The sequence below is a fragment of the Cavia porcellus genome, unplaced genomic scaffold (genome assembly GCF_034190915.1).
Source record: "Cavia porcellus strain 051 isolate PalLab524CR breed Dunkin Hartley unplaced genomic scaffold, mCavPor4.1 scaffold_8, whole genome shotgun sequence".
In the NCBI taxonomy this organism is placed as follows: Eukaryota; Metazoa; Chordata; class Mammalia; order Rodentia; family Caviidae; genus Cavia; species Cavia porcellus.
In genome coordinates this window covers 49,613,276-49,631,108 of record NW_026947491.1, presented here as the reverse complement: position 1 = coordinate 49,631,108, position 17,833 = coordinate 49,613,276, and the positions used below count along the sequence as shown (strand labels likewise).

At 44.8% G+C, this 17,833-nt stretch overlaps 1 protein-coding gene across 13 annotated transcripts in view; it reads left to right on the top strand.

Moving 5' to 3' along the window:
* Window positions 1-150: 150 nt before the first annotated feature.
* Window positions 151-17,833, top strand: part of Baz2a (bromodomain adjacent to zinc finger domain 2A) — a 38,328-nt gene continuing 20,645 nt past the window's right edge. For 3 of the 13 annotated variants that reach the window (XM_063254965.1, XM_063254966.1, XM_063254955.1), the window contains exons 1-2: window positions 163-354; window positions 16,754-16,888. In XM_063254965.1, the coding sequence (XP_063111035.1) occupies window positions 351-354; window positions 16,754-16,888 (139 nt within the window). In that variant the 5' untranslated portion in view covers window positions 163-350. Of the gene's footprint in view, window positions 355-1,469; window positions 1,489-4,370; window positions 4,393-5,105; window positions 5,191-5,599; window positions 5,785-5,832; window positions 7,145-15,849; window positions 16,087-16,753; window positions 16,889-17,833 lie in introns of those variants that run through there. The other 10 variants (XM_063254968.1, XM_063254967.1, XM_063254958.1 and 7 more) reach the window with 9 other exon arrangements.

Genomic DNA, 17,833 nt, shown 5'->3' with positions numbered 1-17,833 from the left:
ATTTATTTCCTTCCTCCTTCACCACCCTTTTCTACCACGCCACTGAAGTGTCAACACACTTCTAACCTTCCTCCATATTCCTCCTGGTCTGCCCTGTCCTTGCCTCCTCCCTCTCTCCACCCAGAGAAAGCCCCGCCTTTCCCTCCTCCCTCCCACCCCAGTCTGTCACACAGGGACATCACCCTACAGCAGTTCAGGCTGTGTGGTTCGCAGGAAGCATACATTGGCTTTTTTATTCTTGCTAGTTTTCAGTTCACATTTTGAGAAGATCTAACACCAGCCTTCACCTCAAGGTGGGCCAAGGACAGTGAGGAGCCGGTGGTCCCAGCCGGGAGTTCTGCCAGACTGACATGGGTGAGTATGGGGCCAGCCCTGGGGAAGGCCTGAGGGATGCCTAGCTCCCTCCCTGGCTGACTCAGCAGGGGTGGGGCCTAACCTTTGCTCGTTTGGGGGGTGAAAGAGAGGAAATAGGACTATGGGGGAGTCACAGGGCTCAGCTGGTGAGGCTGCCAACCAAGGGATCCTGGCACTGGCAAGTTCCAGCTCTAAGCAAGCGTCTAAACCCTTGCCTCGGGCCAGGGGTTCCCCGTCCCCCCACCCTCGAAGTACTGCTCCTAGCTCCTTATTCAAGCTGGGGAGATTCCAGTAATATTTCATAGTACTCTTCCTGCCCCTACAACAGTAGCGCTCACTGTTGGTCGTGGTGGTGGGTCTTTGAGGTGCCTCCACTCCGCTCAATCTCTCTTTTAAATCCCTGTTTCTCTCTTCCCCCACATTGTCCCACCCCCTGGTGGGGGCTGTACTGAGCAGTGCTTCCCGTTGCCCCAGAGATTGCTGCAAGGGTGATGGTGGATGGGACAAAACTAAAGTACAAATAAAAGCGATTCTCACGGTCTCACATCAGCCTGTGTCAGGCTATTAGACAAGAGGACACTAAGGTAAAACAGCTTGAGCGGACGGGATGGTTTTGCCCTTGTGGCTTCCTGATTCCAGAAGCTCCACAGTTGTGCGGATGGGGCCTAGAGGAGGTGGTGAAACTGGGGACTTGTTCACCTCATAGGGAGCTGCGCGTGACTCTCAGCACTCTGGGCCTTGCTGGAGTCCTTGTGGCTCCCACTGCTTTCCCAGCCTCCTTTGTGCAGAGGTCTTCACAGCACCCCAGGAGCGCAGGCACCGCTCTCCCAAGTACTCCCGTTCGGAACCTTCCTCCTACTTCGCCGCCTAAGTTTCTGCCTCTTCCTGGGATCTGCTCTCTTCCTCCATCTGGGATCCTTCCTGGTTCTGGCCTAAGACACCACCCGCCGCCCCCCCGCCCCCCAGCGGAGCCTCGGCGGCCGCCCTCCCCAGTAACTCCTCACCCCGGTAGCTCCTGCCCCTTTAAGCGCCACCTCCCCCTCCCCCGCCGGCGGCCCAGGGCTGGAGGAGGAGGCGACGCCGCCCCGCTCCGCCACCTGCGCCGCCGCAGCCCGCGGCCCGGCCCCGCTCCAGGTGAGGCCCGGCCCCCACCTCCGGCCCAGAGTCCCAGTCACCGTTCCCGGCCCGGGGTTCGGGACTCGAGCCTCTCCCGGGAGCTGCCCTTCCTCGTAACCCGCGCTCTCTACTCGCCGGCTTCTCGCGCTCGGCGGCCGGAATCCAGAGGCTTCTCACGCCTAGCCGTCATCCTCTCCGGTGCCCCTCCCAGCCAGGCCTAGGAGCTCCCCTCCCCCGCGTCGTCATTGCCAGAAACATCTCCCGCGGTCCAGGTTTTGCCTCCCTCTTCTGGAATTAGCGCTTTCCCACGCCATCCTAACCCCAACAAAGTGAGGACAACCGCCACCACAGCTCCTCCCGTCTCCCGCAGTAAGGGCCGGGGCAGGGGCAACCCCTTCCGCAGCCCGGCTACGCTCAGTTCTCGAAGTACCGCCTCCAGCGTCTCCGCTGCGGTCGCCCCACCCCTAGTCTCCAGAGTTTGGGGTCCGACCCCAGCTCCGCCCACAGCGCCCAGGTGGGAAGGGCCCGGTTCTGGGCCCCGGGTTGGCCGTTCCGGCCTCCGACGACCCTCCCCCACGATCCAGGAACCCCTGGCCCGGGTGTGCCGGCTAGCGGCTGTTAGGGTAAACGGGTAGGGGTCTGTACTAAATCAAATCCCTGAGGGACACAGGGTGCTGAGTGAGGCGAGGGAAAGCCAACCTCCATTCAAGATGTAAGGGGAACCTCTATCCCAAGACTAAACTGAGGGGCACTGGCCAACTTGGAGAGAAGAGAATTTGCCTTTTAATACATTATGGAAGAATCTTGCCTCCCCAAGATGAGGAGAGGGCTGTTATGCTCTGATTTAAGGGAGGAGGGGACCAATTGGAATGGTTACAGGGCTGAGAGCCATCTCTCCACTAGATCCTATTAACAATATGATCCATTCTGCTAGCAAGAAGGGAGGTCTTATAATTACCCTACCTCGAGTAGGAAATTCTCTTTCTCCTTAAATCCAACTGCATCCCTAACTCTGCTCTTTTGTGCTTTCATTCCCACCCATCACCTGCAAATTGGGGACTAAGTGTCAGGATTCGATAAACACTTTTCTGAATTGTGTTCCAGGAGGTTGGGAGGGCATAGTAGGAAGGTGACCGAGGTCCAGGTCTGTAGTGGTGCTTGGGGTTGGATGTTAGGAGTGTCTGGAGGCGGAGAAGGAAGGAGGTAGAGCTAGGCGTAGTAGGACTCCCCTTTTCCCTTCCTCCTCCTGGACCCTGCCATCTAGCTGCGGAGTGGAGCCAGCACTGTGGCAGCTAACCTCAGAATTAAGCAAGTGCAGCAGAAAAGAGGGTTAGAAAGGGGAGCAGGTACTAATTTCTCTCTCCGCTTTTTCTCTTCCCCTGACCTGTCTTGAGGGAATCAGTTTCCTAGACACTCTTAATTAGTGATAAAATGATCCTTTCCCCCTTCCCCTTTCTAGTAGCTTTTTTTTTTTTTTTTTTTGATGGGTATCAGGAATTGAACTCAGGACCTTGTGCTTGACGCAGGCATTTGTGCCATTGAGCTTTATCTCTGGCCCTTCTAGTAGCTTCTTAACAGGGAGTTTGGTAGGTTATTAGCCACATCTGATGGAATTGAAAAATGTTTATGGACATACAGGGTCAGTGTGCTCTCGCTGTCTGGATGGGAGGGAGAAGCACAGCTGCTACTTGGGGTGGCTTCTGGCAAGAAATAAACACCCAGCTCTTGAGCATTTTGGCTGTTGACCATCATCTTTCAGAATGCTAGGAAGATTGCCTGATTAAATGGGAAAAGGCGGGGTCTCATTCAGGGATAAGGGTGATTGCAGTCCTCTGTACCAGATGGGAAAAGTGAGATCCTGTCCCTTTTTCTTTTGTAATCCCGGTGGTCCTCTCCAGTACCTCTCCCCAACCTCGACTGTCAGGGACTGTCCTAGAAGTTGCCCTGGAGACTAGGCCTGGGGCTCGGAAGGGGTGGGGGTAGTCAGTGTGCACAGGAGTAACCGGCTCTTCCGGAGCGAGAGAAGCCGCGGAGGGTGTGTGTGGGTGTGTGGTGTGGAGCAGAGAGGCGGGCCCACACCCCGTCTGACCGGTGTGGCTCCTCCTTGCTGGCTGAGTCTCCTAGCTGGCTAGCCCCGCATTTGAGAGCTGGAGGTAGGGAGATTCTCCCTCATCTGTCCTGGAAACAGGAAAAGGAAGAAGATATTAAACTCTCTTCCCCACCTGCCGGTCTCTTCCTTCCCCTCTCCTTCCCCTCTCCTTTACCCCCTGCCCTTCAAGTGTCAGTTCCACGCGCTGAGTTTCTTTTCGAGATAGGCATTTCTTAGTAAACTTCTTTGGCCTGCTCCTTTCTTCAGGAGAGATTTTTCCCCCTTGAGTGTATCCTCTATTTTACTATAGACTTGAGATCAGCAGGATATTGGGAGGCAGGGTGTCTTTTTTTCCCCCTCAAGGTGACCTATAAATGTTTGATAAGGAAAAGGATTTTTCTAGTTCTTCCCCTAGTAATCTACTTACCTAAGGAGAGGGAGAGAAACTCCCTTTAGTCTTCACTAACTCACAGATTTTGTGAGGCTTTGCTAAAGCAAGCTTCCTTATTAGCCTCTCTCAGCTATTTGTAGTGGTAAGTGGAGTCATTCAGAAAGCCAATCCCTGTGTAGAGCAAGGAAATCCAATCTAGAATTGATCGATTTACTCCCACCTTGCCTAGCCCTTAGCTAATTTTCAGATGGTTCCTCCTTAATCACCCCCAGGTAAAGGTATTTGTTGAGATCTCCCAACTTGCCAGAATTTTACCATCCCACTCTTGTTGCTCTTTCAAGACACTCAGCCTGAACTTTGCAGTTTTTAGGCAACTGTTTTATCGAATAGCATTTCATTGAATTGAATGGAAATTTTCTTGAAGCCTGAAAAACGTTGAATTGTAAGGAAATGAAACTTGGTTTATTTCTAGTCGTATTTTATCCACTGTTTGACCTTGAACAAATCATTGAAACATTGAGTCTTAATTTTGACAAAGGAGGCCTGGGGATTTAGCTCAGCGGCATAAGCATCTGCCTTGCAAGCAGGTGGTCATGAGTTCGATCCCCGGTACTGATAAAAATGAAAAAGACCAAAAAAAAAAAAAATTTTTTTTTTTTGACAAAGGAGAGAAAGTTGAACTAAAAGCTTTTATTTATATATTTATTTATTTTGTCTTTTTGAGATAGGGTATCACTATGTAGGTCAGGCTGGCCTTGAACTCACCATGATACTCCTGCCGCAGCCTTCCTGAGTGCGGGGATTACAGGTGTGCGTTACCACTTCCAGCTCTAAACTACAAATTCAATATTCTCTAACATCATATGTAATTATCTCTCATCCTGTGGCCCTGCAACAGACACTTTAGGTAACAGCCAAGCTAGTTTGCTAGATTTTACTTTTCTGTTTCCAGAAAGTTTCACGAAGTACTACAATAGCATAAGCAGAGCTTATTTTAGGCAAGTGCTCTACCACTGAGCCACATTCTGAACCCATGAGTAGACCATATTTACTGGTCAGTTTTCTGCTCATTTTCTACATTTTGGAGGGCATTTAGTCTAGAATCAGTTTCCATTGTCTGCTTCCAGAACCAAGCAGTCTTTTCCCTACTCACAGGAATGTTTCTGAAGGCCAGGGCCTTGCAGATGTCACCAGGAAAGTGGTGATCCAGACAGCACCAGGCTGCCCTGACCGAACAGAGGTGAGTGGGTGGTGGACCCTTGCTCTTTCCAACTCTTTGAATAATGCCCTAACTAATCTTTCCAACTCTATTTTCTACTACTCTGCCTGGGAAATTGTCCCTGAAATTGTCAATCTCCCTCAAGTTAGCGCGTGCCTTTGGTGCTAGAATTGTGGCCTAGTATTTTAGGTTAATTTTAAGACTATGGCTCGTCTTTCAGTTTGCTGGTGTGAAGCAAGACCACAGCCCTCAAAGAGATTTGGCTGCCAAGACTGGGTTTTAGCACTCAAAAGGCTTTAGGACCCAGATCTCAGAACGCAAGTTGAGACGTTGGGCGCTAGGACCTGGGAATCCAGGCCAAGGAGGGCGGCTTTCGCGGCCACATCTTCCCCGCCCCCTCCGGCTCCGACTCACTCCTCCCCTGCCGGCCATGTTGGCTACGCTCGGGCCCCGCGGTTGAGCCGCGTCCCCCATCCCCCTCCCAGACCCTGGACCCCAGACCCCCTCCCCCCGCGGGCGTCTCCTCCCCTCCCGACGCCCGCAGCTCGGCCATGTGAACCGCCCGCCCCCCGGGGAGACGCGAGCCCCGAGCCCGGCACGACGCCACCTCCCCAGGTTTGTGGGGTCTGTGAATGGGAGTCTGAGGAGAGGAAGCCTCGCTCTTATCCGAGGCTTCCCTCCGGGAAGAAGGTCCGGAGCTGCCTTCAGCCTAATATGGGGTGGGAAGCTGAGGGAAGCTTATTTCCTGCTCGGGGTGTCCCTGCCCTGGGGACTGGCCGAGCCGCGGAGGACCCACACTGGGCCGCGGGGGCGGGCAGAGCTGTGAAAGCTCCCGGTGGTGCGGCGGCGGCAGCAGCGACTTGAGGAGGCGGAGAAGCCTTCTGGCTGGTGGAGAAGACTCCAGTGGGCGACTCGGGGTGGAATCCTGGGGAGGGGCTCCACCTACTTGAGTGGGGGTGCGGACTGCCCGCGTGCTCGGGTGGGTGCGGGGGTTCCCTGGGTGGGCTAACCGTCTGTGGGTGTACGGGTGTTTGCGCCGCTGCGCCGCGGTGAGTGGAGGGCAGAAGGGGCTTCCCTGGGTCCGAAGGTGCCTCCCTATGGGAGCACGCACCTTCTGTGGAGCGTGGAGGCCAGGACACGGCCTGGCTGGGAATTGTGCTGCACTTGGCTTGGGGCACTGTCGTCCTCGGAGAGTCCCCTACTCCAGGGATGGGATCGATAAGTCTAGTCGTCCGGATTAGAGTTGGGTTCAGGGGGAAGATAAAGAGGTGTTCCTTTGCAAGGAAATCCCTCGTTAAGTAAGGGGATCCCCGTTTCCGTGGAAGGAAAGATGACCTCGCATCATCCCTTTTCTGGTGTTTCCTATTTTCAGGGAAAGGCAGTAGCAGTAGCAGTTATCCTATGTAGGGCTTTATCAGAGTGAGGGATTTGTATCCTTTGAGGGGCGTTGATGGGGATAGCTTCCACCTCCATCTGTACACAAACAGCCCCTCCCCCAGCCTCCCGCAGGAAGTGGCCGGGAAATGGCAGCTGTGCGTTTGCTGCTGTGACTCTTGTTGTTTTGAAATGTCCATTTTAATTAGATTTGGTTTCGTTTTCTGAGGCTTTCTGGGCAAGCTTGGATCCTACCAACCGTGTGACCTGAGAGACTTTTCGTTGAACCCTTCCCCCGTGGATAAACTTAATTTGTCAACTAAAAGTTGTCTACTGCAGTGGTCCCGCTAATCCCGATTCCCCTCCTCCAGAATATCTCTTTATCCCTGAGGTCCTCTCCCCCACCACCCCAATTTGCGCTGGAGGTACTCAGTGTACACCATCAGTATAAGTGATGAGTCCCTCGTATAGAGAGCTGCTATGAGAATGGCTTCTTCGGATTCTGCTTAATATGTTATTTGACAGTTTTTACATTACACAGCTTCTGGGCAAGTGAATTTGTGAAGTAAAGAAGGAAATATTCTGACAAGTGGAGGAAGAGGTAATGGGAAAGATTTAACCTACCTTTTTAAGTTGTCTAATTGGGGGTGGGAACTAATGTGTACAGAATGATACTGACTGTTCCTCAGTGGTGATTTTAGCCTAAGGACAGCCTTACTGGGAATCCTGTTGACTTAGGGTGTTGCAGATTTTTTCCTTCTTCGTTGAACTAATTTAGAATAGGAGTTTACTTGTCGTGTGGCTTACCCTTCAGTCTATGAAAGAACATCTCTTACTTGGAGAATGGTAAACTCTTCCTCTGCTGAGATTTTCGCTTAAGGTGATAAATTCAGATTTCTTTTATAGCCTAAAGGCGTTTTGTTGCACACTAGATTTGGCTGGGGACAAGAGTTCGCCCTAAGAGTTTAAATTTTGAGTGTTGACATACGAGCATTTGGAGTATCCTAAAAAGTATGTAAGTTTCGCATTTAAATCAAAGTTTGACTGTTTTCCAGTAAAAACTCTACTTTCTGATTGTAGATTTGTTGATTAAAATCCAGGATAAGGAAGTGGCATCATTGTGTTTAAGATAATGTCATTGCTCTTTTCATTGAGTGTTAACAAGGCCTTCTGATGTCAGGCTTTTCCATGCTCTGGTAGACTGGCTAGTTCCTTTGTTTTGATTTCTGGAATGATTTTTTTTTTTTTTTAAGTTCCCCTTTCTTTAGCCTTTGCTTACCTAAATTGAGACCTGACAGAAGAATAAGTTGATTTTTCCCTATTCGGATTAAAATTGAAGAGGTCTAGGTATGTCATTCAGTGATAGAGTGCTTACCTAGCACCCATGAGGCCCTGGGGTCAATGTCAGCAGTACACATACAAAAAACCAAAATAAAAACCTAGCACTCTGGGAGGCTGAGCTGGGCAACTTAGGGAGACCCTGTCTCAAAGTTTTTAAAAAAACAAAAACAAAAAACTTTTTAGGCGCTGGGGATGTAGCATCATGCAAAAATCCTGGGTTCAATCCTCAGTATATACCAATTTAAAAAAAGGACTTACTACTTTTGGACTTTGAAATAGATTTTTGAGAAAATGCTGACTTCCTTTAATACAGTTGAGGAAAGCCTTTTATGCGTTGTCATAAAATGGCTGCATTTCTCTACAGAATAGTAAATCTCTTAATACTGACTGCTCTCCTTAAAAGAAAAAAATTTGAAGTAAAAGAGTTATATGTGTTGATCTCAGCCAATCCAAATCTGAAATGCCAGTAGAGGTTTATTTTGTTGTTCTATCGTTCTGGAATCAGGTGCTACCAAGAGAGAAGCAAATATTTTTGGGTTTCTGACTTTTGTCTTAATGCTATTGACCTTCCTTTCTAATCTTTGAAGAGGTCAAGGACCAAACTACCATGTTTTTTTTACTGCTAAAATTGTATAGCCGGGTGTGGTGGCACACACCTGTAATCTCAGCATTTGGGAGGCTGAGGCCAGTGGATCTCTGGAGATTGAGGTCAGCCTGGATTACATACCGAGACTCAGTCTCAAAACCAAAAAGAATTTTAGGGCCAGACATAGCTCAGTGGCACAGCACCTACCCGGCAAGCATGAGGTCATGAGTTTGATTCCTGGCATCAAAAAAAGGATAAAAGTTAGTAATTGGTATGCATTTTGACCTCATGTGGTGTAAAGTGAGGCAGTAATGCCATTTTTTTTTTCATTTTATTTGTTTGTTTTGGTGCTGGGGATCAAAATCATGACCTAGCTCTTGCGAGCAAGGTGGTGCTTATGCCACTGAGTTAAATCCTCAACAGTAATGCCAGTTTTTATGTCGTGGGACATAGAGTAAAATACACAATTCTTTTTTTTTTGTCTTTTTGAGACAGGGTCTGGTTATATATGCAGTTCAGGCAGGCCTTGAGCTCACTTTGTAGCTAAGGCTGATCTCGAACTCACACGATCCTCCTGCCTCAGCCTCCTGAGTGCAGGCATGAGCCCCCATGCCCGGTTAAAATATACAATTCATGAGGTAGTTACTGGGCAAATCATCTTCCTGACTTAGAGTATCGATGTCCTTTTGTGTCTTATAGCCCAAAATGAATACTTCTCAACATTGTCTCATGTGACTGAGAGGATATATTTTTCAACAGTTTGTTAGAGTAATTTAAAAACCTTGTCTTTAAAATAGTCTGTAACCCATGTTAATAGCAGCACAGTTTATAATAACCAGATCTTGGAAACAACCTAAATGCCCATCGACTGAGGGATGATAAAAAAAAAAAATGTGGTATTTTCATCTGGGGCATGGTGGTACATGCCTATAATCCCATCACTTGGGAGGCTGAGGCAAGAGGATCTATAGAAGTTCCAAAGCAGCCTGGGCTACTAAGTGAGCTCAAGGCCAGCCTGAACTGTATAGCAAAACCCTGTCTCAAAAAGACCTTACCCCCCCCCAGTGATATTTTTCTACAATGGAGTACTACTCAGCCATAAAGAATAAGCTGGACACTAATAGATAAATAGATGCACCTTGAGAACATACTCATTAGTGAAATAAATAAGACGTGTAAACGTCATGTTTCATTAGTGTGACATGCTGAAAGAAAAAACATGTGAATGCGTAAGTATATAAAAAATAGTTAAGATAGTTATACTACTGATTTCTCTGAGTTCATTGAAAAGAAAGATTTATACTGGTATTGTTTAGACAGTTGAAGGCAGATGTCGTGCTCTGGGTGAATGATTTGGGGATGACAACATGAGTATATGTATCATTGTTACCCCCCTGATGTACTTTAAAATTTTGTTGTAGTTTTTTTATTTTTTTTCTTCCTTCTTATCTATGAATAAAATGGATTTGGAAAAAAAGAGTCTTTTAAGTGGTTCTTGTCACTAGCAGTACAGTAGCACTAACTTAGTATTTTGTCCTCCTAAATACATTCATACCTGTGTGACTTTGGTTCCAGACCCCAAGGATAACAAAATCTGAGAATACTTAGGTGACTTACATGAAATGATGTTATTATTTGCATCTCTGATTTTTAGTTTCTTGCAATTTTAGAGACATTTTCCTTTTTCTCACAGCAAAGTAACTAGAGGTATGGCAGAAAATTTTAGATTATGTGATTCCTTTACAGTGTTTTGTTAACAAATATTGTAAATTTGTGTACTATGAGTGTTCAGTTAAATATCAATCTTTCAAGACATTTCACTAGTTTAGAGCTTAAACTGATATTTTACAGTTCTTAGTACTTCTGTTTCTCAGCCTTATTTTCTACAAGGGAATAGCCCCATCTAAAATATGTCACGATTTCAGACCTTTTTTTTTTTGTGTGTGTGTGTGTGGTCTTTTTCCTTTTTATCGGTACCGGGCATCGAACTCACGACTGCCTGCTTGCAAGGCAGGCGCTTATGCAGCTGAGCTAAATCCCCAGCCCCTCAGACCTTTTTTTCCTCTAGAAATTATATCTCTGTGAAGAGTGAAGCTGAATTTTTTGGTTCTTTGAAAATAGGAGATTTTCAAATAGGATGAGTAAGCTGATAATAGTGAAATAAATACCCCACAGATTTACTCACTTGTTCAATCAAACAAATACTTTTTGGTTCTTTTATCTCCTAGATGCTAAATTAGGTGCTGGAAACAATGGTAGGACCTCATATCCAGTTGCTGCTATACAACCTACGTAGTGTGGGAGAAATAACCATCTTTGTATAAACTCCATTGAGCACCCTGGACATGGCAGTTTCCTTTGCTTGGTCTTTTAGTAGACAATGTACTTTCATCATCTTCCTGCCTCACCTTAACAGTTCTAACTAGGGAACTGGGCATATGGCTCAGTGGCACAGCGCTGCCTGGCAGGCACAAGGTTCTGAATTCAATTCCCAGTACCCAAAAAACAAAGAGTTCTGACTAGGAAGCGGGGGGGTTAAGTAAAGGGCATTTTGAAAGAGAATGAGCCTCAACTATAGTTTGTCTGAGTCAGAGCTCCAAGGGAAGCTTGTTTACCAGGATTGGAATGAGCCATCCTGACTGGAGAAGAAGGCATATGTGCTTTGAGTCTCGGTTCTTGGAACTCATATTAGTGGAGGAAGATAACTTGGCCAGAAAGAAGTGGTGAGGGGAGGGGAATACTGGGAATTGAACTCAGTACCTTGCACTTGCCAGGCAGGCACTGTGCTGCTGAGCTGTATCCCCAACCTGGGATTTTTAGATATGAGTCAAAGATCCCTACTTTTAGTATCAGAAACTGGAAGCAGTGAAAACCTGGAACTTTCCCAGGGTGTTGGGGAGCTTTTGTGTTGCATAGAGCCGGGTTTCTCAGTCTTTGTCACTGAATCTTGGGCCAGATGATTTTATATTGTGGAGAGTTGTCCTTTGCATTGATGATGCTTAGTGAGGCTTCTACTTACCAGCTGCAGGTAGCACATAACTTGACATAACTTAAAAATCACCCCATGTTGGAAACCTTTGTATTAGAATGTGGTAGGTAACCCAGATGTATAGAGTTGAGAACTATCCTTCATAACATTCATGGTTATAAAGCTAACATGTAGTAGTATGGTTTATTCACTATACAATAGAATTTGCTTTTGCTATTTAGTCAAGAAAGTTAAAGGCCGGGTGTGGTGGCTCATGCCTGTAATCCCAGCACTCTGGAGGCTGAGGCAGGAGGATCATTGCGAGTTCCGAGACCAGCCTGGACTACAAAGTGAGCTGAAGACCAGCCTGAACTGCATAGTGAGACCCTGTCTCAAAAAGACAAAAAAAAAGTTACAAGTCTCAACCCACCCTCTTCTCTCAAATTAGAAACCTTTCTTATGTGGCATTTTGGTGGACTACCTGAGAAGAACCACCAGAGTGCTGCAGAGACTACCAAAGTATCCAGTTGGAGGGTATTGATATGTCTTGTTTCCAAGGGTAACCTTAGAAGCTTTCAGGTTAGAATTGGTCAGGCAGGACACCTGCAGTAGTGTCAAAATCTGTCATATTTATTTCAACACTTACATTGTCAGTCTTTTTCTGTTAAAATCATGTCATAGACCCACAGAAGTTTTTTTTTTTTAATTGCAATTGAGAGAAAAGCATCACATTTGAGCATGTAGCAGGTGCCTTGCTGCCACAGATAAGGGGCAATGTCTCTTAACTTTTGTTTATTTTGAGACATATGTCTCACTGTGTAGCCCAGGCTGGCTTTGAAGTCTCAGTGATCCTCCTGTCTCAGCCTTTCAAGTGCTGGGATTACAGGTGTGCGCCAACACACCCAGCAACACTGAGGCTGTTAAGAAATCGTCCATTTATGGGCAGCAGGGTACTTGACGATTGTACTTCCTGGTCATGATGTCTACTATTCTGGGGATTGGGCACTAAATGATCCCTCCCCCTGCAAAGTCCTGCTAAGTTCAAAGGGAGACACCTTCCTTTGCTTTACTGTTCTTACTAGCTCTGCATTGGAGGACAGAGTTTACCTTCATGCTTTATTAAGGAAAGCATTTTGGGTAGGAAGATTAAAATGAAATAACCCCTGAGATAATCTTTACTGAGGAGAGGAATTGTTCACATTTTCATTGTGATCTCATATTCAAATAATACCAGAATCAGGAGTCAAATTGGATATAAGGAAATTTGAGCAGATCTTTCCTAGTTTTGAAGTCTTTTTCCATTCTGATAATGGTTTTAAATTATATTTCTAAGAGGGCCAGGGGGGGTTAGCTCAGTGGCATAAGTACCTTCTGGCAAGTGCAAAGTCATGAGTTTGATCCCCCAGGTTTTAAAAAAAAAAAAAATTTAGACCTTTTGGAGCTGATTATTATTTTGTAATCTAAGCATTCTTTTTATTCTCCAATGACAATAGCTAACATTTATTGAGTGTTAGGGCTTTATACAAATTTTCTAATTTAATATTCTCAAGCCCTGGAAGTGTGTACTAAAATTTTTCAAATAACAATTCTTTAATCTCACCAAGAAAGATAATAAATAGTAGAGCTGGGTTGTGAATCTAGAGCCTACTACATTGTGCTGACCTCATTGAACAGCCCAGAATGTTTTATGTGTCTATGAAGCTTATAAATGAAATGATTGTGGTTCTTGTGACCCTTCAGTAAGGGATGGTGGGGAGCAGACAGACACAAGCTAACTTCTATTCCTTTTACTTCTCTGATTTCTGTGAGCTATCCACTTACTCTTCCTAGTATGTAATTTATGAAAGGGGTTATGCTGTGCTTTTCCAGAGCAACAGCTAGTTTCCTCAGAGATTCAAATAGATAAAAAAATGATCTGTGGCTCACCATTGAGTGGGAGGGTATAGTCCAGAGTACATAAGAGGAAAGGGGTGTGTATATTTTTGTTTTGTATATGTGTGTTTGTACCCCCCACACACCAGATGAGAAATATAGCTCTGCATAAAATTTGGGGAACAGGAGAGATGGGTATCAGATGAAAGTGGTTCTCCAGGCATAGCATTTTCAGGATTTCTGAAGTGAACTATTGAATCTCCTTTTTATAGAATGAGCTTTGGAAGAACCTAACCTACAGATTAGGAAATGAGCTTTCCTTTTTGTCTTCTTTTATTTAGAAGGATTTCATGATGTTTATTTTTCAGATCCTCTAGTATTTTTTTTTTTTTTTGTCTTTTTCCTTTTTATCGGTACCAGGGATCGAACTCATGACTGCCTGCTTGCAAGGCAGGTGCTTATGCCACTGAGGTAAATCCCCAGCCCTGATCCTCTAGTATTAAGGAGTGCCATTTAACTATAATAGAGAGATCCTGGAGGACCATGAGGTCTTCTTTATAGAGATATGTTTGGGTTTTTTTATTTTCCCCCTTAGTGCACAGCAGGTTGAGGTGTGCTACTTATTTAATAAAGGAAGATTGGGAAATCCTATTCAGAATATAAGTCTTAATTTTTTCTTAAAAATTTTCTTTCTTAATCAGTAAAACACGATTATTTTTTATTTTAGTTTAAATTGCTTAAGGTAGAGGTAATTACACTTAGTCTAGAAAATTCTATAATTATCATGCCATATACTATACAGAGTTTATAATTCATGTGCAGAATTATGTTCTTTACACATACATAGGGTGATCAGAATATACAGTGAATGTTTAGGATTTTTTTTTAAATTTTTTATTGTTTTAATTTTTTTTTTTTTTTTTTTTTTTTTTTGGTCTTTTTCATTTTTATCGGTACCGGGGATCGAACTCACGACTGCCTGCTTGCAAGGCAGGCGCTTATGCCGCTGAGCTAAACCTCCAGCCCCAGGATTTTTATTTTTATTTGTTTTGGTACCAGGGATCAATCTCACAACCTTGCACTTGCCAGACAAATACTTGACAGGCCACTGAGTTGTATCCCTGGCCCCTAGAATTTTTTTTTAAATTATGGTAAAAGACATTGCCATTAATTTTCTTAACAGTGCTCCTCCTTACTTTGAGCACGTGTATTTCATTATTTTTGCCCTTTTTTTGGCGTGTCCTTTATTTTCAGACCTGTTTTGGTGTGTGTGATATTGGTGCTTGAACCCAGGGTCTTTTCAATGAGCTATACCTCCAGCCCTCTTCTATTTTTCATTTTGAGATAGGATCTTGCTATCCTAAGTTGCCTGAGCTGGGCTCAAACATCTATCCTGCTTCTGCCACCCAGACTGCTGAAATAACAGGCCTGTCCTACCAGGCCTGGCCATTTTTGCCACTTCATGAAGCAACTATGATACTGCTTTAAGTACCTTTATGAAGTATGATTTAAAATGTAGTGAATGCTGCTCCATGTACCATCCCACAGACAGCCAGTGTCATGAAAACATTACCTGTATCCTTACCTACCTTGTTCACCAGATGTAGCATCTTGTGACTTCTAGCTGTTCAAAGTCACAGTGATCTTTTTTTTTTTTTTTTTTTTTGTCTTTTTCGTTTTTATCGGTACCAGGGATTGAACTCACGACTGCCTACTTGCAAGGCAGGTGCTTATGCTGCTGAGCTAAATCTCCAACCCCCAGTCACAGTGATCTTGAAAGGTACATGTTTTGAATTGATTCAGAACATTGAGGCAGCCAGAAAAAAAGCCATGAAAGAAAATTCCAAAACTGCTTCACAAAATGGCAAGTATGACAGGATAAGTATGTTTGAGGGAATTTATGGCAATGTGTTTTTTACTGTAATAAACAGGAGAAAAGTATACACATTCACTGTATTTTTTGACTGTGCCTAATACATAAAATGTAATTGCAACATTGGCCAGTGAGTAGTCATATACATTCTTTTTTTTTTTTTCCCTTTGAATTTTAATTTTATTTATTTATTTTTGAAGCAGGGTCTCACTGTATATTGCAGGCTGGCCTTAAACACAGTTATGCAGCTAAGGCCAGGCTTGAACTCATGGTGTTCCTCCTGCCTCTGCCTCCTGAGTGTTGGGGTTATAGGCATGTGCCACCTTGCCCAGCTATTTATCTCTTTAGAAGTTTGATTAAAACATCACCTAAGGTATATTTATTACCTCTTTATGGGAATTTGGTTAGCTTTTCTGTGTGAATTATTCTGTCTTTAAAATCAAGTAACATCTATGAAGCTGTTTTCTCTGCATCAAGACAGATTTTCTCTTGATTGAAGTTAGAATACAGTAGTATACCACAAGTATCTGATTAATGTGTCAGACTTTACCAGTAATTTTGGCTTCTGCTTCCTATTTTACCTCTACTCTTCGTTCTGTTGAAGGGTTTTGTTTCTCATCATTCTTGGTGCTTCTCAGTTGACACTTTTTTTTTCTTTTGAGACAGGGTCTCACTATGAAGTTCAGACGGACGTTGAACTCACTTTGTATCCTAGGCTGGCCTCAGACTAGCTGCGATCCTCCTGCCTCAGCCTCCCAAGTGCTGGGATTACAGGCATGTGCACCATGCCCAGCTCAGCTGACACTGTTAATCATGCTTCATTGCTGACAGTTTTCTGGCTTATGTTCTTGAAGACTGTGCTATTTGTTGTGAAAAAGAAGTAGAATACTGAGGTTGAGTGAGGTAGGAGTTCTGGGAGAGAGTGCTTGCTTAGCATATGTGTGTGAGGTTTTGAGTTAATTCCCCAACATCGCTAAACAAAAAACAGAATAGTAGAATATCACTGATTTGTGTGTGTGTGTACCACAGTTTGTTTTCTGAAGTATATTTTCTCTTTCAAATCCATTTATTCATGTAATTACACTATCTTCAGATGTTTGAGGCTATGGATAGGATAACAGACAAGCTGGTTAGCTCAAGCATAATAAAAACAAAGTGGGGTATATATCATATATGCTTTTCCTGCCAGTATTCCCATCATCACAGCTTCTTGTTAAAAATACGACTTTGATAACTTTTTATGGATTCTGGGGATGGGCCTGACCAGGAGGATAAAAGCAAAAGGAAAATGTAGAGGGTTAATATCTTAACAGAGGGATAAGGTTGCTTGTGTTGAGTAGACTCCTAGGCTTTTGTATGATTATTCTCTCTCTCTTTTTTTAAGTCACTATAAAGTTAATTGAAAGACCTCTATAGACTCGTTGTCAGGTTAGGGGCATATTTCATCCTTTTCTTTCTCAAATCTTAAGTAGTGGGAGGGGAGGGGTAATTCCCTCTAGGAGATCCCTGGTGACATTACCTTGTTTAACCGCCAGTATTTTTTTCCCCTTCTCTCTCTCCCCTCCTACAGAAATGGAGGCAAACGACCATTTTAACTTTACTGGCCTTTCCTCTGCACCTGCTGCCTCAGGACTGAAACCCTCTCCCTCAGGGGAGGGCCTCTACACTAACGGGTCTCCCATGAACTTCCCTCAGCAAGGGAAAAGTGAGTGTGAGGGCCACATGGGCTGGGGAGGGAAATGGGCATCATTTCTTTAGAGCAGGTTATTGGGAGGAGGTTTGGCTCTGTTTTAGGCTAGCGATCCCACAACTCTTTCTTGCTAGGTAGGAAAGGAGGAAATGAATCCAAAGAACTAGCTGCTGGAGAGAAATCAGACTTCTAAGAATAAGTTCTAGGGGTTTACAGATGCAACATTTTTAGTCTTGACTTAAAGTTGGAAAGTATTAGAAAACATACTGGCTTTTTCATCTTACCCTGCTCTTATGTTAACACTGTTTCCTGGCTATTGCCAGAGAGTGGTGAGGTGGCTACTTCTGCTTATTGATGACTTGGTTATATCCTTGAGAAAGAGATAAAGGACCTGCCTTGAGAATCTGTTTTTAGAGGTTAGAGAAGCTGTTTTTGAGCTAGGACTAAGGGTGAAGAAAGGTAGGTGAAGATTGGGATATGTTTGCCTTTTAGTTTGTACAGCAGAGAAAGAACAGATTGTAGAAGGGCCTGTGTCACCTCCTGTCCTTGGATAAAAGGTAGGGACAAAAAAGAATTGAGTGTGTACCTAGTTTGCCTAGAGAGAAATTCATAATTCCAGATGGAAGTGCTGCTACCCTAATTAGGTCTTTTGCTGGATTTGGCTTCTCAGTTACTATGTAGTATGAAGTGCCTCTTTAATCTTGCTTAGGTTTCAAGTCCTTTATGTTTAATAGCAGAGAGAAGCCCCCATACTTTCCTCTGTCCTTGTAGGAGAAAAATACAGGCTTATACTTATCACTTATCCTCCTATCTTCTACAAGGGGCTTGCAGAGGGATAGAAGTTATTTTCATTGGCGTGTCTCTCCTGCTCCTGTCTCAGATTTCCTTTTTTCCTTTATTTGATTGTCCTCCATTATCCCAGAGAGTCCCATTGGTGTTGAGAGTTGAATTCTACAGCAC